Genomic DNA, 25,849 nt, shown 5'->3' with positions numbered 1-25,849 from the left:
AGTGCATTAGGGGATGGAATATTTGCCAAAGCAGGGTTTATCTCAGGAAAACAGGAGACTCAGAATTTAAGAAAGCTTTCTAGGTATCACTGTATCAGCCACACAAAGAAGAAAAACATGGTCCCGTCAGTAGTCACTGCAAAAGGTTGAGTCAGTTCCACTGTCATTCCCAAAATAAGGACTCTAAGTGATACAGGAAAGAAGTAAGTCAACTAACTATAATGCAGACTGTTTATTTAAAAAAAAAAAAAAAAAGGTAGCGTATTGCCTTAAATGGTAAAATTCTAAAACGACATCATTTTAAATAAGAAATTGGCCATGGATTCCTGCCGTCAGTATAGAATTTGGCATTGTTTTGGAATTTTCAGCAACTGCCAAGAATATTAAATAACTATTACAAATAGTAGGAAAAAGAGGAACTATTTCTGTGCTTGTAGAAATATGTGCACAAAAGTGCCCGTGTGAGTGTGTCTCTCTGTGACACTATATCTAGAAAACCCAAAAGATGTCAGTAAAGGAATACTGGAATTATAAGAGAATTTGATAAGAGGACCAGATCCATAATAAATAAATAAAAACTAATAGCTTTTTCCTATCCTGGCCATCACTAGTTTTTTTTTTAAACTCTTAACAGTGAGCACTTAGAAATGCAAAGAGAGAAGAATTCCTTCCAAAACAGCAATTAAAATTACGCAGTAAAGTCGATAGTACCCATATGAAAAGCACCCCAAATCTTCCTGAAGCATGTGAAGTAAGGTCTGAACAGATGGAAAATCATACTGTTTCCTTGTATGGGAAGAGTTAATGTCATAAAAGAATCAACTCTCCCAAAATTAATATGTAAATTTATGTGATTCCAAGTAGAATCCCAACAGATGATTGCTTTGGGGGAAAAGAAGGAGGTCGTGTAAAATGATATTAAAGTATAAATGGAATTAACAGGCACCTAAGAATAAATATGCAAAGCGAGTTCAGAAAACAGCAATCATGGGGTAGGCTTATGCACACACCAGACCGTACCGTGAAGCTGCCGTAGCCGAATCAGTGTGATACTGACGTACAACCAGACAAAGGGGTCAGAAAGCCCAGCAGCAAATCGTAGTCCTGGACTCCAGGTCTGTAGCATGTGAGAGTGCAGTCAATGTCAATGCGGTGTTTTAGTACAGCAGAAAAGTTTGGATTAACTAATTATGTTCTCACAACTGGCTGTTTATATGGAAAAAAAAATTGGGACTCCAACCTGATACAACAGAGATAAATTAATTCCAGATAAATTAAGACTTAAATTTGAAAAGTAAAACTGTAAAAATCCTGCCAGAAACTCCTGAAAACTTCCATAACCGTGATTGCACATTCAGAAGCCATTCTTGACCATATAAAGACTAAACGCTTTTACATGGCCAAGGTCACCCTAAAGAAAGCCAGGATGCAGAAAATGTATTTGGAGGAAATTTTGTAACATAAAGGCAGAGTTGCCATCTATCATGCTCAAGAACTCTTAGAAAAGTTGACAGAAAGAACTGGATATTTCACAGAATTGCAAATCCATACGTCCAACGAATAGAATGAAAACATGCTCCCTTTCACTGGTAGTCCAGGGAAATGTACATTTATTTAAAAGTAAGAGTTAATATCTTTGATTTTTCAAACCGGAGAGAACGAAATAGAATATCACACCTGTTACTGGTAAGGAAACAGGGAAAACATCACTGTGGGCCTTTGTAAAGCGACAGGTGAACGATGGGTACCTTTTCCAAAAACAGCTGGTCAGCGTCTGGTGAAGCCAACCCCACAACCCCACGTCTAGGAATCCTCCCCACGGGAATGGAAGCTGACGTATAGATGTTATAATGTATTCCTGGCGTTCATGGCACAGTGTTTGTGGGAACAGAGACCTGGAAACAAGGCGAACGCCTGCTTATAGGTGATGGTTGGAAAAATGTAGTTCCTCCCTCCTGTGAATTATTATGTGAGCATGAAAAAGACTGCTTCCGTGTCCAGCCTAGGTGTGGGTGTGGGTGGGGACTGCTGCCAGCCAGGTGAGGGGTACAGTAGGAGGTTAGCCTGGGGGTGGAATGGAGGGGCGGGTTTGAAGTGGGTAAAAGGAGGAAGTCAAGTGAAAACAGAAAAGGAAGAATAAGGTAGGCTGTGTGAGCAGTGTGCAGAGACCTGCTTTACCCAGAACAGCTGGGGTGAGTTCACGTACTGTGGAGCTTCAGAGATGTTTGTGGGGGCCCCTTCCTCCAGCCATGACCCTGGTAGCTTGAGTTATTGTGAGGGACGCGAGGGCCACCACTCGTGATCGTTTTCTCCTGGAAACCTGCAGAGCAGTGACATCCCAGGGCGGTTCTCCTTTCTGCCCCTGGGTGAAGGTGGAGCCCGCAGGTTTTCCAGGCCTCATCCCACCGCCCCTCTGGTTGCTCCATGGGAACAGACTGGGAAAAGGCTTACTTCTCTGGCCAGACTCTCAGGCTCCAGGCATCGGTGTGCTTTCCGAGTTATCGCAGAGACATGCATCCCCTCCCAGGGGCCCCTGCTGGGCTATTGGGTCTGGATTTGCTCGATGCTCATGCAGAGAGTGACCCAGTGCACATCCAGGGAGGAGGTGGCCCACAGGTCTACCACGCACCTGGACTGGGATGAAATGCTGGTCTCCAGCCTCCCCGCCTTCTCTTCCTGGAACACAGATGCAAGCACGTCACACATCTTTTGAGGACAGGGAAAAGTTGCCGTCTTAGGAAGCGCCATCTGCCCATCCCGGCCTTGTCTTGTGCCGGGTCCCCGGCCAGCCGCCATCCTGCACGTCCTGGAAGTTTCCCCCAAACGTGCCGTGTGCCTTTGTGCCCTGAAGCTTTGTGAGAGGTGCTCGTTTCACAGGGGTGCTTCCCTCTGCACCCCTCTCACCATGCCTCGGACTGTCCTGCCGAGTCCTACAGGTTCAGTACCTTGCAGGCCAGAGGCTTTTTGGTCCTGGCGTCCTTGACTCGCTCTCTCCTGCATCCTCGCCCCCAGAAGCGGTTCTCTGTTTTCTGTGTTTGCTTCCGTGCTTGTTGCCCGCTGCCCTGTCCCCAGCTCTGCAGGGACGGACTTCCTAGAGGTCAGGGACCTGCTTTGCCTTCTTCTGTTTTCAAATCTCCCTCTGCCTGGCGATGATCATAGTATCTGGCCCATAATTCAGTCCCCGGAAACATCTGTCAAATGAGGAAGTGAATGAAGGGCATCGTGCTTCCTGAAATTTGTGTATGAACTCAGGATGGGAAGTTGTAAATCCTGCCCGCGTGCGCACAGAGCTCACGTGGTGGGAGGCTACGTCACTGCTTGTTTGCAAAGGGAAGCAGTTCGTATTTAACGATTTTTTGGCGAATCACGTATTTATGACGTTTTTCATGTTCAGTGTATTCATTTGATGCTGATGAAGCAACAGTTAAAATCGGTCTTTCATCAACTTTCTTTGCTGGGAGGGGGTCCAGGGAGTGGTGAATCCTGAAGCTCAGGTTTGGACTTGACCCTCGGCTCAGGCGTCATTCCGGAGCCTGGAGACACAGGAGCTGCGGAAGCAGGAAAGGCCCCACGTAACAGCTGTTTGTTCTCCCCGCAGATTTTCACGGCGTTGCCCCCCTTCACGCTGGGCATCTTCGAGAGGTCATGCAGTCAGGAGAGCATGCTGAGGTTCCCACAGCTCTACAAAATCACCCAGAACGCCGAGGGCTTCAACACAAAGGTACACTGCGTGGGCATCTGGGGACCACATCCTCCAGTGTGGGTCGGTACCCACCCAGGAGGGTGCAGAGGCTTAGTGGGGACAATTGAAGATGGGTGAGGACACGGGCTCCCCCCAAGGGGTAGACCCAGTGGACTCGAGCTGCCCCATTGGAAAGAAGCTTCCATCCCTTTCTCTTCTCTGTGTGCGCCCCCAACATCCCGTGGCCAGCAGTTCTGTCTGCCTGGTGTCTTTAGGGTCCTGGCCTCCCCGATCCCTCATTCAGCCCTGTCGCCTGGCCCAGCCCTCCTGCTGTCGCTGCCTGGTTCTGGCCAATGAGGACAACTGGCCAGATGCGAACACAGGAATCGGGGCAATGGGGTGTTGTTTTCAGTCTGGAGCATCAGGAAAGGGAAAGCATCTAGAAGACGAGGGGCAGGCCACCCTGAGACAGGGGTCAGGGGCGGGGGGCTGGCCCAGCCAGGGCGGGGATCCTGCGGTCAGGAGTGGCCAGTGGGCCTGGGGTGTCACCGGCCCTTCAGCTGCAGCTAAGAGGGCAGAGCTGAGCCCCACCACCTCCCCCCTGGGAGTGAGGGAAGGCAGGCACCCAGCTTGGCGGGAAGGCAGAGTTGTTTCTGTCTCAGGTGGTTGTGCAGGAGGTTTGAACACCGTGTACCGGGTGGGCGCAGGAGCCCTCTGTAGAGAACAACTCTGGGAGGCTTCACTCTGAGCCAGGGGTTATGACGTCGCCCTTCAGGGCTACTTCACACTTAGGAAAGCGTCCTAGACGTGTCCAAGTCAGGAAAAAATGAAAAGGACCCTATTGGTTCGACGCTGTTTCGTACACAAGGAGACCGGGAGGGCTAACTGACCAGCCCCTATTCACTGCGGCTCTTTGGATGGGAAACAGGCCTGTTCTGCTTTATTTACGTAAATCGAACCTGTGTTTTACAGAGTTTGAATTCAAAGGGTGTGTGAGATGGGTAGTGGGGAGCGGACTCATTAGGAAGATAGCAGAGCTGAGGATGCTCAAGACCTTGAAGATTTGGGGTTCGGGAGGATAGTACCAAGGGCAGGGAACAGATAGGAAAAAAATGAACATTTAAAATGGGAAAATCGCATGGTCTTATAATTTCTATTTTCTCTTGTCCCCCCACTACGTAAGATTAAACTATGTGACCATTCCCAGAACAATTTGTAGATTTTGAAATGAATTCAGTCTGCCTTCAGTAGCTCCGCCACCCCAGGGGTTAAGAGGATGACTGAAATGCATTTATAAAACTATAGCATGGAAGAAACTAAACTTTGTGGTCTTCTGTTTGACCTTTCAGGGGTTGAAGAGAATTTTTCAATGTGCATATTAATTAAAACCCTAGGGGGGAGGGTAGAGCTCAGTGGTGGAGCACGTGCTCAGCACACACAGGGTCCTGGGTTCAATCCCCAGTACCTTCTCTAACAATAAATACATTTTTAAAAATTTCTAAAAATTAAAAAGCTGAATGGGAGGGATTTTAAGGAGTAAAACAGAAGAGCGAGACTGTTGGTAAGAATTTACATCTGACGTGTTTGGAATGCTTTCAGACAGCGCAGTGTCAGGCTCTTTATTCGTAATTTGACTGAAGGCCCCTTTTCGGGATGACTGTACAGTTTTGTTGTCTTCCTTTCGATTCTAAAGAAAGTGGATTGTAGTTTATTTTTCGGATGTGGGTAGATTGTACACTGGCCTGTGTCTACATGCATATCTGTTTGGGTCTTTGTGCTCAAGTAGTATTATCTGGAGATAGCCCGGTCATTTGTATGTAAAAGTGAGGAAATGCTTTTTCCGCCTCCTGGAGCTGGGCAGCGCCGCCCGCATCCCTGACAGTGAGGGGCTTGTTGAGCTGCACGGAGGTCACGAGTGTGGGCAGCGCCTGACTCCTTCGGTTTGTTTTTCCGTAGGTTTTCTGGGGTCACTGCATCAACGCCCTGATCCACTCCCTCATCCTCTTCTGGTTTCCCATGAAGGCGCTGGAACACGGTAACGCTTTATGATTCAACCATCAGCCGGGAGCTTTGCAGCCCCTCTGGTGCCAGTTGTTCACAATTTTTTTCCCAGTTCTGCAGACCCAGAGATCACAAGAACACATTTCAGAAGAAAAATATACCTAAAATCTAAGAAGAGCTGGTCTCGGGTTTATAGTTTGTCGGTTTCGCCCATTCTGGCTCTGAGAACCCGTTTTCTTTCCAGTTGCCTGGAGAGCTTAAGTACTTGGAGTTTTAATTTTATTTTTAATAACCATCAGAGTCGAGGGTCTTAAAGAAAAACACTGTAATGGAACATCGGTGCCTCTTGTCCGTGAGTTTGAAATTCTCCGCAGTTACTCGGGCTTTCATTTTCCGGGCCAGACGTGCCTGCCCGCCGAGTAACTCGGAGCTCTTCAGGGCTCCATCTTATACCCAGTTTTCCGCAAGCGTCTCCTTCCTTTGACGTACACTTTTCAAGCACAGTTTTAAGGTTTGTCGAGGACTGATTGTCCTGACTGGCTTCAGTCTTCCCTGCGCCTAGGAGAGGGTGTGCGAGACGTGTTTCTGGTTCTGTATCTGTTCACACTTCTTGATCCTTCCAGAGCATGGCCTCTTAAAGACACATACCTCTTAGTCTCAGAAAACGAAAATGGATCACAGGAACGCTCCTCTTTCACCCCCTCCAATCCTTAACAAGCCCCCAGGAAACAGTACTCCAGGTGTTGCCCAGACGAGGCCTTTTTCTGTTCGGAGAACCAAAGGATATAAAGTTTCCAAGCTGCCTTGTTTCTGTGTCAGTGTGTTTTGTGCTTCAGACAAGCACGATTCATCCTCAGCGATACGCTTTAACCCATTAAGCACCGACAGTGAGGGAAGACGTGTGTCGCAGCCAGTGTATTGCACCCTGTGCCCTGTTCCCTCAGTTCCACAGGCCTGCTTTTCCTTCAAGGGGCCCTAAGTCTCTAAATCAGAAAGTGATACTTTCTGCTTCCAACCCCACTCCAAAGGGGCGTTCCGGTGGGGTCATTTTCTTTGAACTCCAGAGCTTTCCCTTCAGTCATCTTTACGTGTCCTGAATTTAATGCCTTTTGAATTACGTTTCTTTTGTGAATAAGGGCTTACAAATATGAGCGTGTTGACTGCGGTTTGTTTTAGAAGCTCTGACGGTTGGGTGATAAAGCAGCCGTGACGGTATCAGGCTGGGCAGGTGATGGAAAGGAGTGATGAGCCCAAGAACGGCTTCAAAGTGTCCTCTGAAATCTGAGCCCAGCCTTTTCATCCCCAGGGAGAGAGAGCAAGCAGCCTGGACTGGCCACGAGTACCATCTCCGGAGCCCCCACCCTCTTATCTCGATGTTGACTGTCCCTAACTACACATGAAGTGCTTCTCTCTGGACTCAGAGGTTTTACAAGGTGGTCATTTACTTGCCTGCTTCAGTAGGAGCCAGGGTGGCCCCAGTCTGCCCCAGAGATGATGGGTTTCTGTCCTGAGTCATGGTTATGTGCTTTGAGATTGTGATTTATAGTTTATGATGGCTGTAATACACAGTATGTATTTACAATATGTATGCTATAAAATATATAACACTACATAGCATTTGTACTACATGGTGCATGGTACATGCGCTGCGTAATGTACACTGTGCTGTATGTACTGTGTGGAGCACGTACTACGTAGCACCGTATAGGACACAGTGTGTAATGGTGCGAGTGTAATCACTGTCCTCTACCTAGATTCCATCGCACATCCATTCATTCACAAATGTTGTTTGTATTTAAAAGGGGACAGACTCCCAAAGTTAGCAATTTACCTAAGAAATATCACCAAGTAAATTTCAAGTTAGTTCCCGCCACCTTCATCTCCTTCCCTCAGGTTAGCGATCTGCCCAGCAGCTGGCCGAAAGGATGATTTCTTCCCCAGTTTTTACTGTTACCACTGTCATCATCAGTGTCGTCATTTCATTCTATTTATTAAGCCTTCAGCATAGAGGTTTCTTTCAGTTGTGTTGTAAACAGCAACCTTTTGAGTGCAACTGTTCACGCTGAAATAAATTGCAAAAATAAGTGTATTTGGCAAAGAACAACAGGAGGGCTCTGGTGTGCTTCGTATTGGTTGACGTCTGCTAGCAGATGGGATGAATGTTCTAGAGTTACTTTCTAAATTCTCACTGTAAGTACACAGCAAAAACCATGCTGGCGTTTCTTCTCAGCCTTGTTCGTGCATGCAATTTTTACGTCCACGGCACTGTGGCAGACTCTCAGGGTGATGGGCGAATGACTCAACGTGGGTCTCACCCTCACAGAGTGTGTAGTCTGCCAAGAGACGTGGATTACTCCATACAAGGCAGACAGGAACTCTGTCAAGTAAAGTGCAGATAAAGTGCTCTTGGACTGCAGAGGGCTGAGAGAGAGATGCCTTTCATTTGGAATTACTAGTGCCTAGTTAGAGAAGGTAACATTTATACTTAACCTGAAAGTCCAAGTGGGACTGGGATGTGGGAGGGCTGGAGGAAGGAGGTAAACAGAGGGGGTGTTTCCGGGCAGATGTGGAAAGCTTGAGATTTTGTCCTTCCAGGGTGGAGGGCAGGGAGAAGGGAGTGAAAGTTGGATTGCAGAGGGCGATGAATGATGTTAAATCAGGGCTCCATTTGCAGGCGTTGGACAGCCAGTGGAACTTAGATCGAGGAGAGAATTATGATCAGAGCAGTTTGGAGGAAAGGAATCTGTCCTGTCTTGTAAGGTGAACGGTCCAAGGAAAACTGGAGGCGAGGATCCCAGTTAGGTCTCGGGTGTTCCAGGGAGCTTGAGGAGGGTTAAGCCCGGGAAACGGGAATGTGTTTAGAGAGGAGGGAACATGTCTTGAGAAGAACTTACTTACTCAGCAAAATCGCAGCAAACCTCGGATGTGCCGGGCACTGGGGGTGCAGAGGACAGACACGCTGCCTGTCTTGCTCTCGGGGGGCTTCCGGTCAGAGCTGATGGTCAGGAGTTTCGTGTGTCAGTGCTTCATTGCCAGCGGGCTGTGTCCCGTGGGCTGCGGGTGTTGCTTATAATACCGGGACCCCACGTAGTCTAGGGGCTCAGGGAAGAGTCTTCTCCAAGGACGCGGTACTTAGGTTCTTCAAGATGAGTAGGGCCGGGGAGGTGTGGGGAACGGCGGGGAGAAAGAGCATTCCTGGCCGGGACCAAGCGAGCATGCGGGGCTTGTGCTGCCAAAGAGCCTGGAGAGCTGATGGGCGGTGGTTCCCAGTGGGGCTGGGGGCCTGGGCTCTGGACTTTGTTCAGTCTCTGGAGAGCATTTCGTGACCCTGAGCATCCCTGGCCGTGGACAGTGAATGTATCCTTGTGCAGCTGTCAATCAAAATCTGTCTCCACGTGTTTCCAGCATCCCTTCCGGATCAGCAGCAGCATCCCTGGTCGGGGAGCTGCGGCATCAGGGGGCAGAGAAGTGAGGTGAGGGTCAGATCACTGAAACCCAGAGAGGGGCTCTTCCCAGGGACGGGTTTGAGGTGGGAGTTACACGATGGGGTTTGTCTCTGAGGAGGGTAAAATTGCCCTGCAGAGAAACACATGAGGTCTGGCAAGAGCATGGGGTTTTGGTTTTTTGGGGTTTGGGGGTTTTTTAATGGGTGGAGGGAAGCCCGAGTTAGATACCAAGAAAGATTGCAAGGCTGAGAAGAGCTGGGGTGCGGCATGACTGGAGTACCCGTTTAAGTGCTGACTGGCTGACCTAACTCCAGTGACACTTTGAATCACAGCTTAGAAGGATGCATTCACCCTGCTCCCAAAGAAGCGTCAGCATGTGGTGCCCATTTGAGACAGACCAGGGCACCTTCAAGCACGGGGGACCCTGACCTCACAGAAGAGCCCGCCCCCAGCCGCAAGCCCCTCAGACACATGCGGACTTAGAGCCCTGGGAAGGGAGCGCGGCCCCGGGGCTGAGGTCCCTCAAGCAGCTTCCTTCTGCCGTTCCCTGCTCTGCGGACTGTGTCACCAGGATGGTGGCTTTTACCAGGAAATTCTCCCCACGCTCCCAAGAGAGGCTGAGGTCCACACAGTGCCATTCACGCTGGCACCTCGCGTCAAGAAGAAATGTTTCCGGCACATCGCTCCTTCCTTAGGACGCTTCCAAGACTTTTGCTTTGCTTATTTTTGCCTGGTTTTGGATAGACTTTTCAAAGCACTCCTTCGCTGATGAAGTTTGTGATGATTCATTTCAAGTTTCGAAATACATTTTTCCACTCAGCAACTCTGCAAATCGTATTCCTTCCAACCATCACAGCCTGATGCTCATGGCCACCGCCTGCCTGCAGCTCCCACCCTTTGATCCAAAATGTGATTCTGGGTTAAAACCAGAGACATCACCTTTGTGGGGACCGAAAGTCACCAGGAGCCTAGTGCTGGGCCACGCTCAGGCTTTCCACTGAAGGGTCCAGTCTGCATGTTTGAGCAGCCCTCCTCGAAGGGGAATGTGGTTATTGGCAGAAGGACGTAAAATCAGTTTTGATTTAAAAAAAAGAAACTGTGAGATTTTTCTTGATGAAATTTTAGAGGGAGGTGAGGGAGGGAATATGCTTCCCAGCAGAGAAAATTCCTAAAAATAAATTCTTGATGCCTCTGGGCCACACTCTGGAAACCACTCCCATCTCTTTCCAGAAGAAGAAAACACCGTGTAGACATTTATGGTGTTGGCTCTGGTAAAGCAACAGGTCTTTGAACACTTTTTGGAGAAGGCTATTGTGTGCTTTTCAATAAGTCTGCTACTGTAAGATGAGCGTGTTTTACAAACGGAAGTGATGGTACACATGTGCAAAGTGAAACGCAGGGCGCGTCCCTCTGCCTGTGGCATTTTTGGATCATTTTAGCTTGAATTATTTAAGACCTAGACCTGTTACTGTAAATCCACTTATTTTATGTCACTTACGTCCTGGTGACTTGCATGTTTTCACACTGAGCTAAGTTGGGGGACATGACTGCCATTGTTCTCTGAGATCACAGCTTCTTAAAATCAGTTATTCATTCATCAAAAAGAAAAAGGTGAGTGAGTGTATCCTCTGTGCCAGACCAGTGCTGGTTTCGGGACGGACAGTTCCCTGCCCTCGTGGAAGTTACTCTGGACAAGACAGGACTGAACAAAAAGGGTAATGAGAGAGGATGGTCCTGGTCCCATGGAGTGCGTACCAAGGACCACTACCTATCCCGGCTTGAGGGATTATCTCCCGGAGGAAGTGGCAACAGCACTGAAGGATGAGTAGGAGTGAGCTAGGAAGAGATGGAGGAAAGGGTTTCAGGTCATGGGAATAGCGTGGGGTGAGAGGTGTGAAGGCACACAGGGGTGGAGGGTTGGGGACACAAGGCTGCGAGGCCGGGCCTTGGGATAGAAAGGATGGAGACAGAGATCGGACCTTTCCCAGCCTTCTGGGATGAGTGAGCCTTTTGGAGGATGAGTTTGGTGGAAGCCATTGGTAGGTTATAAGCAGAGCGGCACACGGCTGGCGGAGCTGAATGTGACCACGCTGGTCAGGGTGACTGTTGGCGTCCAGTGGGTTGGCTGTTGTGTGGTCCAGGGCAGTGACCACAGCAGAGGGGAGAAGGGGGCGGGCCAGGGGGCTGCTTAGGAGGCAGAGTTGGAGGATCTGGTGTTACTTCCCCGGGCTGCCTGATTGTGCTGCGTCCTAAACCTGTCCGGAGAATGTGTTGTTTCTGTCACAAAGTTTACCAGCAAAATAATTGCATTTTAAAGTAAGCTACGGGAGACAGTAAGCCAACATCTTGTGCCCTGTGTACAGACTTCAAAAGATCTAAAATAAATGAAAAATGTCCAGAGATGAACATTAAATGCTAAATGGGACAGAAAATGGGGGTAACCACTCAATGTGGCCCCTGCCATCTGGGAAACCTGCCAAGAAGACAGGGTTGTGTGGACATCCACCAGGTCCTGAAGCATATAAATGAAGTAAGTGGCACTTCCTCACTAAAAACCAGAAGGATGGAACATTCTAGAAGCTCTTAGGTCTCTACAAATGAAACCATAGCTGGTGTATAAATCTAAGCCACAGTTACCAACCAGTCGTTGTGGCACACTGAAAACTGAGCTTCCAAATTCCAAACGAGTTTTCCTGCTCAGGCTTGTCCTCCATGCAGTGGGGTGACGTCTGCCCCACATGCCTGCAGCACCGTTGTTGGGAAACAGAGTGAGGCAGAAGGGCCGTTGTTTTCATTCTGTTCAATGTTCCTCATGTTTCAGTGCCTCTCTTACTAAACCCTGCATTACATGCATTTTGAACAGTTGGGTTTGGTGTAATGCTGTACAAAGTGTCGGTCAGTGTTCCCAGATTTCACCCTTTTAGCTTCACTGGGAAGTTGAATTGAGGTGTATTAGGGTGGGAGTAGCTGCTGTAACAAACAACCCCCAACACCAGGGGCTTTAGCCCAATAAAGGCTTATTTCTTATTCGGGTCAGCGTCACGTGGAGAAGCTCATTGTTCATGGGTGTATTGACTATATTTTCTTACTTTCTGTATTTGCGGTGCCCTGATGTTTGAGGTCTTCAGCCTGGAGAGGCAGTGCCTCCCAGGGAGAGCCAGCTACTCCCACTCAAGCATGCCTTTGCCTTTGATATACAGCCAACCACTCTCGCACCCACAGCCCTGGCCATGTGGATCTCACTCTCACACCAGGCCAGCATCCCCTGTCCTAAACCACCCTGGGGCCAGGCACCACATAACTCAGGATCACCCTTAGCACCCAGGACTGTTGAAATTCTTCGCACTGGCCCGTCCTGAGCTCACTCTGCCTTGTCCATTTTGTCCCATGAAAACCCCCAAAAGGCTCTGGGCCGTGCTCTCCCTCTCCCCTCCTGCCTCCCCACTGACCTGGCGCTTCTCCGCGTGGCCCTGCCTGGCAGCCCACCCATTCCTTCTCTAGGGACCCACGAGGACAGACTGCTTCCGTCATGAGCGTCACGTCCACGTGTGTGTGTGTGACTGAAACAAGTCCTGGGCTCATTTCAGTGGGGCTCCACCTGTGCCTGGCCCCCGAGTTCACCCTCAGCCTTCTCGCCTCAGGGAAGGGAGCCAGGAAGAGGACTGCTTGCTCTTAACCATCTCCGGCAGGAAGTGACCCATCACTTCTGCTCACGGCTGACTGGCAGGGCCCAGCTCACCCCCAAAGGGCTGAGAATGTCGTTAGGCTGTGCCCCGGAATAAACACCGTGTCTGTGGCCTGCTCGCTGGCTGTTTGACATTGGCAATCAGATTTACTTTCCATCATTTCTGCTTCCTTTTCACAACCTATTTTTCGCAAACAAAAATGAAAAAAGGTTGCAATCTGAGTTTCACATCCTTAACTTTGTCCGTCAGAAATGTCAGTCGGGAAGAGAAAAATCCAGCAAAAGGCTTATATAACCAGGAACTGCACCCGGCGCTGGTGATGAATGTGGTTATAATCACTAACACTTGTGTCAACTCGGCTTTTCACAAGCTCTTTCCAACAGTTTATACCACTCTTTACAGAGAAAGGAAAAAATAAATGTTCCCTTCATGAATACATAGCGTTGGAAGCAGAAAGACTCGTTTCAGTTGTAGGACAGGCAGCTTCAGCAGGATGAGTGCTAGAAGGTTCTTTGTAAGTGCGTCATTTGAAACTTGGAACACGTTTTCACTCTTGATATTAATCTAATAGGAGCTGGTGGGCACAGCCCCTCCTCTAAACCTGTGGAGTCTTAAGAGGCCTGAGAGTGAGGTGAGAGAGGGGGAGGCTGTTAATATTCTGGAATCAGGGCTGCTCTGAGCTGGTGCCGCTGGAGGTTCCCGAAGCAAAAGGCTGGGAGAGGGGGGTTGGGGAGCCTAGCCTCTGCTCTCCAGCCAGACCCTTGGCAGGCACCCGGGGTCAGTGCGTGGTGCCCCTCCCCGCCCTCTCCCTCTGCGTCACACGTAGGTGAGGCGCCTGCGGTCCTAGATTCAGGTGCTCCACGGACTCTTACTAACAGTCCACACACGCGTTCACCCCACCTGCTTTCCTAGTCGTTAAACCCTCTCTCCTCTGGCTGCACGGTTCTGTGCTATTGCTTTGTCTTCAGATTTTGCCTTTTGTCGGAGCCCCTTCTGGAGGCGTTTTTGTGGTTTCCTGGGCCCTGATGTCATGTTTTTAACGAGCATTCAGTTGAAATGGCCTCTTTGTAAGATGTCATCAGCCCAGACCTGTGGAATATTCCGAGGTAAGTTCCTTGATCATTCTGTCTGTTTCAGAAATGAGACTTACTTTTCTTACAAATCTTGGGTTCTCCCACAAATATTCTCAAAGAGCTTTCTGCGTGCAACGTTTTGGGCCGTCACCACCGATGTAGAGGGTCCAGGTGGTTTTCTCCCCGTTGTTCACAAGAGTCTGTTTTAGGGCCTGTGTTTCTAGACCTTGTTCGGCTAATCCTGCATTGCATCAGTCCCTGGGTCCAGTCAGACTTTGCAGATGATGGAAGTCTGGGTGGACAGGCCCAGCTGACGCTGTGGGTCCGTGAGCCTTGGCGCCGGGGCCTTGCAATGGCTTCTAAGGAAATGACCAGCTCTCAGGACAGTGCAGTAAATATTGTAGACGTGTTGTAATAATCCTCTTGATGCGTACAGTCAGCACCATCATTATGTTAGGGTTATCTCATCTTCCCTAAAGTTACTGTAAGTCTACTCAGGTTACCTCAAGTGCAAACATTTTATTTAATGCCAGTAGCATTTTACTATCCTGGCAGGTTAGAAATGAACACATCCTGAAATTCTAGAAGCTTCAGCTGGAGAATGTCCCTAGGTTTCGCGATCTGTTTCTTCTGTCCATGTGACATTGTCAGCGTGGTGGTCCGTGGTCTCAAGGGTCTTCACAAGCGAGCTCTCGGTCCCAGAGGTCATCGCAGAGTTTGCCCCCTTCCAAGGGCGTCAGGCACTGTCAGTTGCAGCCCTTGGTACCAGAGCCTCAGCCCGTTTCTCTGCTGATGGTGTGAACGGGGAGGTCCCACCGCACGCGCTCCTCCACAGCCTGACCGCGGAGAAGGCGTTCCCCTCACGCACTGGCCCCTCTTGCTTCGGGCGGCCGCCCTGTACTCACTGCTTAGCCCAGCTCCTCTGCTTTCTTTCCTCTGACGTTGTGGTTCTCACGCTGGGGGTTTGCCCCCAGGGGACATTGGCAGCGTCTGCAGGCGTTTTGGGTCGTCACAGCTGGGGGTCGGTATACTGACATCCAGTGGGTGGAGGCCAGAGACGCTATGACACAGCCTGCCAGGTGGAGGACAGCCCACATCCAGGAGTCCCCTGGAGGCAGGTCAGCAGGGCTGAGGCCGAGCAGCTCGGGACTTGTGAGACGCCCCCCAGCTCAGGAGGAAAGTTCTGGGCGCAGCTCCCAGACTCGTGCCTTATGTGGTGCGGATCCCTGTCCTGTGAGCCTCGTTCCCTGGCCACCTGTCTTCTCTCCTAGAAAGAGCCTTCCGTTAGGTGTTGGTATCTCAGAAGAGTGTTTCTTAATCTAATTCTTTTCTCCCTTGAAGTTCTCTTCTTTTATTCTTTGGGGTCCATTTTTCTAACTCAGTTAATGAAAACAATCTCTTCTTTACAAAGTTCACAGCTTCTTACTAAGTGTGTGGCACTTAGTGTGTGGCTTGCCTGTCACCTAACTTCTCTTCACTGCACCAGTTTCCTCATCTGAAATATGCAGGTAATAATACTCTTTCATATAATTAAACGGACATTAGGGTACTAATGTCACACACGAGTAACGCTGATATCCGTGTATTAGTGTTACATGCATTGGTAAGCTTCCTCGCATATGTAAAGTGCTTAGAACAGAGCCTGTCTCACCATGAGTAACAGATGTTACCTGTTTTCAGTGTAGAACTCTGGACGTCTAACAATTTTCTGTTTATTATGTCTTTATCCATGAAATAGGAAACACATTCTGAGCCCTCCATATTTAGACTCGTTTTGTATATTTCATTTTTTTGGATGTGAACCAACCACCATTTGAAATATTACGTGAATCAGCCAACATTTAAAACAGTACATGAATCAACCAACATTTGAAGTTTTAGTAGCCAAGGGAAATTCAAAAGTTGTCAAGCCACAGTTGTAAACCTTGATTTTCAGGGTAGTCTTTCCCCCCTTCTAACTCTTCCATCTGATCAGCGTTTTCTCTGGACTCTGTTAGGGCTGAATGAACTTCAGATCATTCTCTGCTCAGTCAAAACCCTGTTCTCCATTCATGGACCCACAGGGTGGGACTGACTCTAGGAAGTGCGTTCTGAGCTAAAATGAACAGGAGGAAGCCCTGAAACCCTCAGGTTTTACCATTTAATGCCTGCGGCTGAGTCAGCAGGCAAGGACATGGACCTTAGCATCTTAGAATTCTCTGTGTGAAAGGAGCCTTAGTGATAATTCAGTCCTCATCGTCTGTATCTGATATGACACCCCCGTCTTAGAGATGTAGAAACTGAGACCCAGAGCCTAAGATTTTAAAATACTGCGTAACGGTGGCACTGGCGCGAGTCTTCTCACTCCCATGACTGGGCGTACTTTCTCCTAACCCAGCTCTTTCTCTCCACCTCTTTTTCCCAAATATCCTTTTGTTTCTTCTTAATAGCATCACACTTCCCTGCTCGCTCTCCTCCCTGTTGTTAAGTCAGGACGCTGATCACATGGCACCAAGCTCTCACTTGCCCACTCTTTTCATCAGTGTTCCCGTGTTAATACAGCCAAGGAAACGGGACCGCCACTGACCTGGCGACTCAGACCAGCAATCTTGACCTCTCCTCTGATTCCTCACGATCTTTTTCACCCCCATCCAAATCCAAAACAAAGCCTGTCATTGCTGCTTTCAGAGCATGTGCCACATTCTGTCACTTCTTTCTGCCTCTGGCCTGCGGGGTCAGGAGAGCCTTGGTGGTGACGGAGATGTCCTGTTCCCGGGCTCTCCAGGACAGCAGCAACTTGCCACACGTGCTCCTGAGCAAGCGAAATGTGGCCAGGTGTGACTGAGGAGCTGAGTGTCTTTAATAACTTTATTGATAAATTATTTACAAACCCCACAATCCACCCATTTAAAGTGTACAGTTCTATGGGTTTTAATATAGTCACGTGGTTGGCGCAGCCATCACCTTCATCAGTGTTCAGTCATTTTCTTTGCCCCCAAAAGCAACTCCATACCTACCAGCAGCTGCTCCCCATTTTCTCCCAGAACCCCCAGCTCCGGGCGACCACCTACCCACTTTCTGTCCCTGGACTTGCCTCTCCTGACGGTTCACACAGGTAGGGTCAGACCGTGCATGGCCTGTTGTGACTGGTTTCCGTCACCGAGCTTGCGGTTTTCAGCGTTCACCCGTGTAGTCGCACGTACCACTTCTTCATTTCTCTTTATCATGGTCCACATTTTGTCCGTCCGCTGGTTGATGGATACGTGGCTGCTGTGAAAAACGCTGCTGTCAGCATTCACATACAAGCTCTTGTGTGTTTTGTTCGTATGTTTTCATCTCTCTTGGGTTTGCACCTGCAAGTGGCCAGGTCGTGTGGTCCCTGCGCATGGCCTTTCGAGGAGCCGCCCAGCCGTTTCCAAGGCGGCTGCCCTGCTGTGCACTCCTGCCGGCGGGGCACGGGGGCTGTGATCCCACCGCCTCCCGGCCGCCTCTTGGCATGACCCGTCTGCTTTATCATAGCCGCCCTGGTGGGTGTCAGGTGGTGTCTCGTGGTGGTTTTGGTTTTGCGTTTCCTTGATATTAATGATGTTGAGTCTCTTTAGGCCCTTACTGTGCATCTTCTTTGCAAAAATATCTATTCAGTTCTGTCTGTCCTTCCCCCATTTTTGAATTGAGTTGTCTTTACTGTTGAGTTGTAAGAGTTCTTTGTTCTGGACGCAGCTCCTTCTCAGATAAATATTTGTGAGTTTTTTCTCCGTTCTGCAGGCTGTCTTTTCACCTTCGGGATGGTGTCCTTTGAAGCACAGAAGTTTCTAATTTTGCTGAAGTCTAATTTATCTTATTTTTTTCTTTTGTCACTCTGCTTTCAGTGTCAGAGCCAAAAAAACCACTGCCAAATCTCAGGCCATAAAGATTTTAGTCCTATGTTTTACCCTAGAAGTTTTGTAATTTTACTTCTGTGTCCATTTTACATGCACAGTTCAGAGGCGTTACATTCAGAATGCTGTGCAGCCATCACCCTTATCTGTTCCAAAATGTTTTCATCACCCTCAACTGAAACTCTGTGTTCAGCAAGCAGCAACTCCTCCTCCTCCCTTCTACCCCAGCCCCAAGCAGAAACTGACTTTTTGTTTTATCTTCATTAGTTTAAGCGTAAATGGCAGCTAGAGGCCACCACGTTGGACACAATGCCACACGCCCCAGTGTCGTCCTCCTGGGTGGATTGTTAGAACCATTTCCAAACTGGACTCGGCACTTGTTATTATTCTGTTCTTGGTCGTCCGGGAGCTGTTCTCCCATAAAAGCTGGACTGTTCCCATAAGAACATAACACACCCCATTTCACATTCTGCATAGAATCTTCCAGTGGTTTCCTATCACAGTTAACAAAGAATTCAAACTCCTCGCCACAACCCGCGTTAATCTGCCCCCTCTGACTGTCTGCACAGTCCTGGAGCCTCTGGCCAGACCGGCCTCTGTGATGGTCTGTGGGCCCATCACTGCTTCTGTATTCAGGCTGTTGGCCACTCCTCTGCCAGGAACCCTCTCCGCTGTTGTTCATATAACTCACTCCCTCCAGCTCCTTAGATCTGCTCTGATGTTACCTCCTCAAAGGATTTTTCCTGAACTCCTGATCTAAAAGAGCAGCCCTGTCTCTCTCCATCCCACTACTCAGCCTTGGTTGTCTCCACAGCTCTTGGCACACCTGACGTTTTACTGTGTGTCTGTCTGTGTGTGTCTGCGTTCCGTCTCCCTCACTGTACTGAGAGCTCCCTGAACACAGGCGGGGACCTTGTTCTCCCAGATCCCCCAGCTGCACTGGCCAAAGAGTCGACTTTACATAAATATCTGGCGTGTAAATTAAAGAATGAAGTTACCCCTGTCACAGCTGCGGCCTACGTTAGCGTCGAAGAAATGGCCCCCTGTCTGATCTCAGTGTTCTTTATTGAGGCATTTCTTTAAAAGTATTATCTTTATGATTAAAACAGTCTTAAAGTCAGTTACTGAAAAAGTGAACGCTTACAGTTCTGAATAGCTATTTGCTAATACAACAACTGACTGCTTTCATGAGCTTAATTTAGCCTCTTCTTTACTTTTTTGGACATTTTTTTCCTTCCTCCCTTTTCAATGAAGTCCTGGCTGAGTTTTCAGTCTTCCTGCACCACGTCTCCCCTAAATTCTAGACGCGTCTTTTTTAAGTCAGAAGCCGTCCTGTGGTCACTCGGGAGTGGTCCCCCACTGCAGATAGGACCCAGGGCAGCCCAGGATGTCCCTTTGAGGGCTCATCTTTCCTCACGCACAGTCTGCCTCCCTAGAATCGGGAGAAAGGGCGCGTCCTGCGGCTGGACCCAGGGCCCACCATCACCAGATTCTGCCTGTGGTGCTACGTGGTCATTTTGGTGTTTTAAAAAAAGTGAATAGGTCTTTTTTGTTCTTCTTGTGATCTACTCAGTGTTACTTTTTTTTTCCTTTTTTAAAATTTTTCAGTTTTATTAGGTAGAATTATTACAGTTTGACTGCACATAAACAATATATTACATGTAAAAACATATACACAATATACTGCACATATTTTTAAAATTTACATATATGTACCGTTCATTGTTTCTAAAAACATTTAGAGCTTTAGCTTTTAAACTTACTTAGTTATCAAAAGAATAAAGCCAACCACAAAATAAGAATTAATTCAAAAAGATACAAAACCCTGCTGTTAACAGCAACATTATTTATAATTGTGCATCCTAAGTGCACATCAATAGATGAGTGGATGAAGAAGATGCAGCATATACATGTGATGGAATACAGCCCCCCCATAAGAAAGAAGGATATTTTGCCATTTGGGGCCCTTCATTCACTTTAAAAAAACTGAATAGGTCTTGATTCTTTCAGAAGAGTCGGATCTTCAGCAAGCGGATGGGTAAATCAGTGAGCACGAATATGTGTGTACGACAGCTCCTGAGTCGGAAGCTGGATCATAGAAACCCCCATGTGCTCGGTCTACAGGCCACAGATCTAATTTGAGTATAAAAGGGAATAAAAGGAGATTGGCTGGGTCGCCCAGAGAAACCACTTCTGATCTTAAAACAAGCCTTGACCCCTTAGGGTCAAAACCAGGCTTTTCACAGCAGGCTGGCTGACATGCAGCGGACCATTCTGTTAGCGTTCTGCCTTAGTGATTGCTGTGTGCATGGTAAGAGTCATCCTTAAGAAGAAAAAAGTAGAAAAGATACGAAATTAAAGCTTCAGAATCTGGGGGAGGGCACGTGTTCAGCGTGCATGAGGTCCTGGGTTCAAGCCCCAGTACCTCCATTAAAGAAAAAGGAAATGAATAAATGAAACCTAATTACCTCCCCCTCCAAAAAAAGAAAGTCTTAAAAAAGAGAAACGCTTCAGAATCCTGGCTGTGTCTTTGAGGCGTCTCTCCTTGGCTTGTTTGCATCCTTCCTTTATAGAGTCTAGAAGCTTACATAGACGTTCGTAGAGAACATGAACTTGGATTTGGATATCCTCCAAAATTCTTTGAGTTCAGTCATTGTGAACTGATTTTGTATCATGTATTTTGCTATCTTCTGCTATTGGCCTGTAATTTTCAATGTAGCAAAAATTAGAGATGAATAGGAAACGAACACTGGGAAGAGGTCTGATAACATGGGCATCCGCAGAGGTAGGTGGATGTGTTCTTACTCTGTTCCCTCTTCTAGCGACCAAGGGAGATTTTAATCTTTATGAAAATGGACATTTCAACCCCATCAGGTGTTTGGTGGTTTCACGTGTCGAAAACCTGATTTTGTTTGTTTGCTTCCTCCAGAGAAAATAGAAGATGAAAAACATTCAAGGCAGAGGGAGGAGGCATTGGAATCACAGACGATGTGGTTTTTGATGTTCCTGAACATTTTGATAAATGTCTCTAAAATTCTGTTTTTACCTTCAGGGTAGAACAGACTGCAGGGCTCTGCTCCGGAGGGTCACAGTAGCTTTTCTGTTTTTCAGATACCGTGTTGGCCAACGGTCATGCCACCGACTATTTATTTGTTGGGAATATTGTTTATACGGTAAGTCGCTCTGTTTACCGAACATCCTCAGATGGCCCGTGAGCGGTGCTCCCTGTCCCCTGACACAAGGCCCTCCGCAGCGGCGCCGGCTTCGGGCCTGCGCACCGCCCGGTGCGGCTCCGTGAAGCTGGACCGGCCGCGCGGTGCTGAGCTCGCGTGGCACTGGCGACTGTGCAGAGCTGAGGCTTCTGGGCCGGTGACCAGCGCATGTGCCCCCCCTCCAGGTGACCATTTCACACGTGCCTGTGGGAAAAAACAGCGCGAGGGAAAGTGATTTCTCCCAAATCTTCCAAGCTCGGGGGGCAGAGTGGCAGCTGTGAGGAGACGACCGCTGAAAGGCGGGCTTTTCTCCCAGTAAACCGCCTGCACGCTTCCTGCGACGGGCCCCCAGGAGCTCGCCACCGGGCCGGCGCCTTCAGAGAGCGGCTGCCGCGGAAGGCTTGCTTCTGGAAAGTGAAAATAAACGGGGTTAACACGTTTCCCAAATTTCTCTTCCTTTCGCAGTATGTTGTTGTTACTGTTTGTCTGAAAGCTGGTTTGGAGACTACAGCTTGGACAAAAGTAAGTTTTCCCTAGAGTTATTTCTCTCTCCACTTTGGATATTTTTTTCTGGTGTTGTGTCCTTTTAAGCTTTGGGAAAGTGATAAGCAGTATCTGGCTATCTTATTTTAAATTATGCATGTAAAAATTGTGGTTGGATCTTTATCAGGGCAAATTTGCAATTCAGAGTTCTCTGGTCAGTCATTTGCTGGGCACTTAATACAGCTCTAGGCTGTTAACGGCTCATTTCAAGTATAAACACATATTGTAAAAAGAAAAAAAAATACAGAAAACATAGGAGGACAGAAAGGAGAATTTTCATCTTCCATAATTTTACCACCAAGAAAGACTTACTGTTAACATTTGCTGTAATATCTTCCGGACTTTATTTTACATGTGTATTTTTTAGTGAGACAGTGCATTTCAGAACATATAGTTTTCAGGAGGGAAGGTATAGCTCAGGGGTAGAGCACGTGCTTAGCATGCACGAGGTCCTGGTTCCATCCCCAGTACCTCTGTAAAAATAAATCAATAAACCAATAAACCAAATTACTCCCCCACCAAGGAAAAAAACAACAGAAAAAAGAATTTTAAAAAGAGCATACATATAGTTTTGTCTTTTTTCACTTAAAAACATCTTATAAACATTTTCCATACCTGGGAATATACTTCTACAAAACCGTTGACTGCGATGAATGAGTATCAGGTTTCATTGGTGTCCCATCGCTTGTGTAGTCAGTCCCCAGAAGTTGACATTTCCCGGACATTGGTGATGGAGTGGATCACGGAGTGTGGCAGAAAGGAGGGCAAGGCTCATCCTTTTAAGAGGATGAAGAAGAAAAAGATTCCTCAATCAGTAGAGGCTTAAAGCATTAAGATGCCACATCCATTCCAGACTTTTCACAAGTTCTTTGGAAACTGAAAAGAACAATCAAAGTCTCAAAATGATAAATCAGCCCACCTTGCTCATCCCGTCTGTCCAGCACCCTCTCACTAGGTTAACAAGACTTGTTCCACCGGAGTGCGTGCTGGGGAGGGAGGGAGCAGGCCCACTCACGCCACGGGATGGGTCGGTGGGGAGGTGGGTGGAGGTGCGACAAGCACATTCATCTTCAGGGTCATTTGGGGCCACCAGTTACTTGAATTCATTGTTAAACATTCCGAGAGGAGAACATTAGATCAAACTCTGCAATGATGGTGAGTCGTGGAAACCTTTCCCTCAAGGAGGGCCGCATGGCTGCAGGGATTCTGAGCCAGGGAGTTCAGGTGGCCCCCAGCGGCGGAGGCCCTGCTGAGTGTCTGCTTCCTTTGCAGTTCAGTCACCTGGCCGTCTGGGGAAGCATGCTCATCTGGCTGGTGTTTTTTGGCGTCTACTCAACCCTCTGGCCCACCATTCCCATCGCTCCAGACATGAAGGGACAGGTCAGTGGCGCTGTTTGGGAGTGGGCTTTCCGTGTCTTGGGGCGAGGATGAACCAACTCCAGGAGAGGCTGGTGTCGCCGGCTTCCGTCGAAATGCATCAGGCCAGACACAAACCAAATCAGAGCACCTGGAAGAGGTATTCCAGTCCACAGAAATAGCATTTGAGATTTTAATTCCTGTGTATATTATTGACATAAATCCTCTGACCTACCCAGCACGTCCGCGCTCCCGTAATGAACTGTGTGTTAGTCACACACGGTTCTCGTGTGCAGTCCGCGGACCTTGGAAAACAGGAGATGGTTTAAGTCTTTCATAACCCAGTGACTGTATCATGCTTGTTGTTTCGATGTTGAGTATTATTACACTTTGATGCATTGCTAGTCAGTCACCTGTGAAAGATAAAGCTAACAACTCTATTAACCAGATCATGAATTACCCAGAATAGCTCGTGGTTCATCTCTTAATGGGAGAGGCTGAGATTGAAGACCTTTCTGCTTGTTTGGATTTTTTTCATTGTTTCTTCTTTTCTATTATATTTGTCTGGTGTTGGAGATTGAGCCATCAATACTGGCAAACTGAATCTTAGGATTCCATGGGATTGGGTCTGGAGGGGAGCTCGACAGCCCTGGGTTCCAGACGTCCTCAGTTTGCAAATGAAGTGCAGACCTGGCCCCACAGCCCCCAAGCTGGGGTCTGCCCGCAGCCAGCACTGCCCTCGGACCCCGACAGGGGCTGCCTGACACCTCGCTCTCGCTCTTTCTCTCTCTCGCTCTCTCTCTCACACATGCACACACACACATAAATTTGCTTTACAGGGAAAATCTTCAGGGTTTATAAAAGAACGCGTGGTTGGTAGTAGGAGACACAGAATGTTTGTGAAGAAACTATTTCTTCTTTACACGTGCACTCCTTCGGAGGTCGTTACGCTGGCCGTCCCGGGTGAGGGAGCGCTCGTGTTCCTCCCCAAGGCGTGAGCGGTCGTGGTGCACAGGGCAGCACCCCCACTCTGGTCTGCTCCCGGGGTCCCCAGGACCCTGTGTTTTCCTGCCAAACAGCCAGAATCCCCCTCCCAGGCCTGCCTGGTTCTCTCCCCCGATCCAGGCTCTGGTGAGCACCCGTGAGCCCCAGGGCGGCTGTTCGAAGCGGGTGTGCCCTGGGTCCCCTAGGTGTTCGCTCTGGGACATCCACCCACATTCTCATGAGGTCGAAGGTTCGCTGGTGCTGTGGGCCAGATCCAGCCATGGGAAGGTGAAGTGGGGTTGCGGGCATCTCCTGGTGTTGCTACCCCAGGATCACACATTTCAAAGGCAGGCCTGTGCCAATCCAAGTGATGGAGGAGCTCACAGAGCCCTGGGTGAGTCAGGAAGCTTGTGGTGGAGCAAAACGAGCCTTTCCCAGCAGAGATACTTTGCACACTTCAAGAGTCAGTTCTGTTTTGGAACAAGGAAAGTATTCACAGTGGGTGTTGTGCCTAGAAAATCTTCTTCGTGGTCTCTTCCTTCTGGTCAAGGGTGGTTGTGGCCTGATGCATATTTCACTTGGAGAGTTTTTTGTGTGGGACAGTGAAGACAGCAGCCCACTGCTCTGGACAGTTTCCTAGATTAGAGGCGACTGGCTGCTGGCAGGATGGAATCAGCTGGTGGGTGACTGGCCGACAAAGCCCCATCCTTTGAAAGCCCCCCAATGTCCTCCACAGAGGATGCTCTGGTGACCCCACTGTGTACGCCCACACCAGGGACTGCCATTCAGATGTGTGTGGGTCAGGCTGGTCACCAGCCCATCACGACGTTGACTTGGGAAGTAGGGAGGGACCACGTTTACCAGCCGGCCCCTGACCCGGCGTTCTCACTCTCTGAGCCCCACCCTGGCCTGTGTGGCTCCAAGGCTCGGCTTAATGGTGCAGTTCCCACAGTTGGGGCCTTTTCAGAGAAATCGCATGAGCTGTTCCCACCATCCAAAAGGTAAGAAATCATAATATTAAATCACATTTCACTTGGGTAGGAAAACTTCTTTTACCATAAACCATGATGTTTCAACTTTGTTGTTGGTTGGCCTGTTTCCATGAGGCAAGGGATGTTCTGGAGTCAGCCGCTGCTGGCCAAGACTGGGTTCCCGTTAGACGTGGAAAGAAACGCTAATGTGGTTTTGTGTCACGGTGCCGCCAGGTGGGAAATCTGTCTGGGTTTGAAGGGCTGTTTCTCATCCCTGGTTTTGCTCCAGGGTGGGGCTCTTGCCGGGGCACAGGATGTGCTAAAATAACGCTGGGGCCAACTTGATACTTTCACTGGTGTCTGCACCCCAGTGGTGTGTTCATTCTTTGAAAAGTGGTGGTGAAGTATTTAAAAAAATTTTTTAACACTTACGAAGAATCACTTGGGTGGAGAGTGGCTGAAACTAGCCTGACATCTCTGGAAGGTTCTGCCATCTCTGGGGGATGAGGTACCATCGTAAAGAAAGGGGGCGGTCAGTGACGGGAAGCGCTGCCTTGGGGGAAACTGATGATACGGCCCAGCCGCGTCCATCCCGTTGGTTTTTGGCTGGTGCTGTGGACTGGGCGTTTGCGTCCCCCTCAAATTCAGATGGTGAAGCCCTGACCCCCAACGTGGAGGTGGGGTCTTGGGGAGGTAATCAGGTCATGAACGGGATTAGCACCCTGACAGGAAGAGGCCAGAGCGCCAGCTCACTCATCCCTGGTGGCGATTGAGGATCTTCACCTTCATCTCCTTATCATCATCTTCATCCCCATCATCATCTTCATCGTCACTATCATTATTACTTTAAGAATATTTCTGGTGATTTTCATAAACCATTTTTTGTAGTTCACAGGAACAGTCAGGTTTTGGCCAAGGAACACAGTTCTTTTGAGCTGTAGAATTAAACTAGTGTCTGGTGGCCAACGGCACCTCTCACCCAGGAGCCAGAGACAGAGCCCACACACAAAACGCTCTGTTCCTAACATCCTCAACAGT

At 48.7% G+C, this 25,849-nt stretch overlaps 1 protein-coding gene across 2 annotated transcripts in view; it reads left to right on the top strand.

Moving 5' to 3' along the window:
* The window catches only part of ATP8A2 (ATPase phospholipid transporting 8A2), a 417,266-nt gene that overhangs the window by 285,977 nt on the left and 105,440 nt on the right, over positions 1 to 25,849 (top strand). For both annotated transcript variants that reach the window (XM_031465780.2, XM_064493258.1), the window contains exons 29-33: positions 3,599 to 3,721; positions 5,639 to 5,717; positions 20,857 to 20,918; positions 21,423 to 21,479; positions 22,773 to 22,880. In XM_031465780.2, the coding sequence (XP_031321640.2) occupies positions 3,599 to 3,721; positions 5,639 to 5,717; positions 20,857 to 20,918; positions 21,423 to 21,479; positions 22,773 to 22,880 (429 nt within the window). The remainder of the gene's footprint in view (positions 1 to 3,598; positions 3,722 to 5,638; positions 5,718 to 20,856; positions 20,919 to 21,422; positions 21,480 to 22,772; positions 22,881 to 25,849) is intronic.

This window comes from Camelus dromedarius, chromosome 13 (assembly GCF_036321535.1).
Source record: "Camelus dromedarius isolate mCamDro1 chromosome 13, mCamDro1.pat, whole genome shotgun sequence".
In the NCBI taxonomy this organism is placed as follows: Eukaryota; Metazoa; Chordata; class Mammalia; order Artiodactyla; family Camelidae; genus Camelus; species Camelus dromedarius.
The sequence above is the reverse complement of the archived record's forward strand: the minus strand, read 5'-3'. Positions and strand labels throughout refer to the sequence as shown.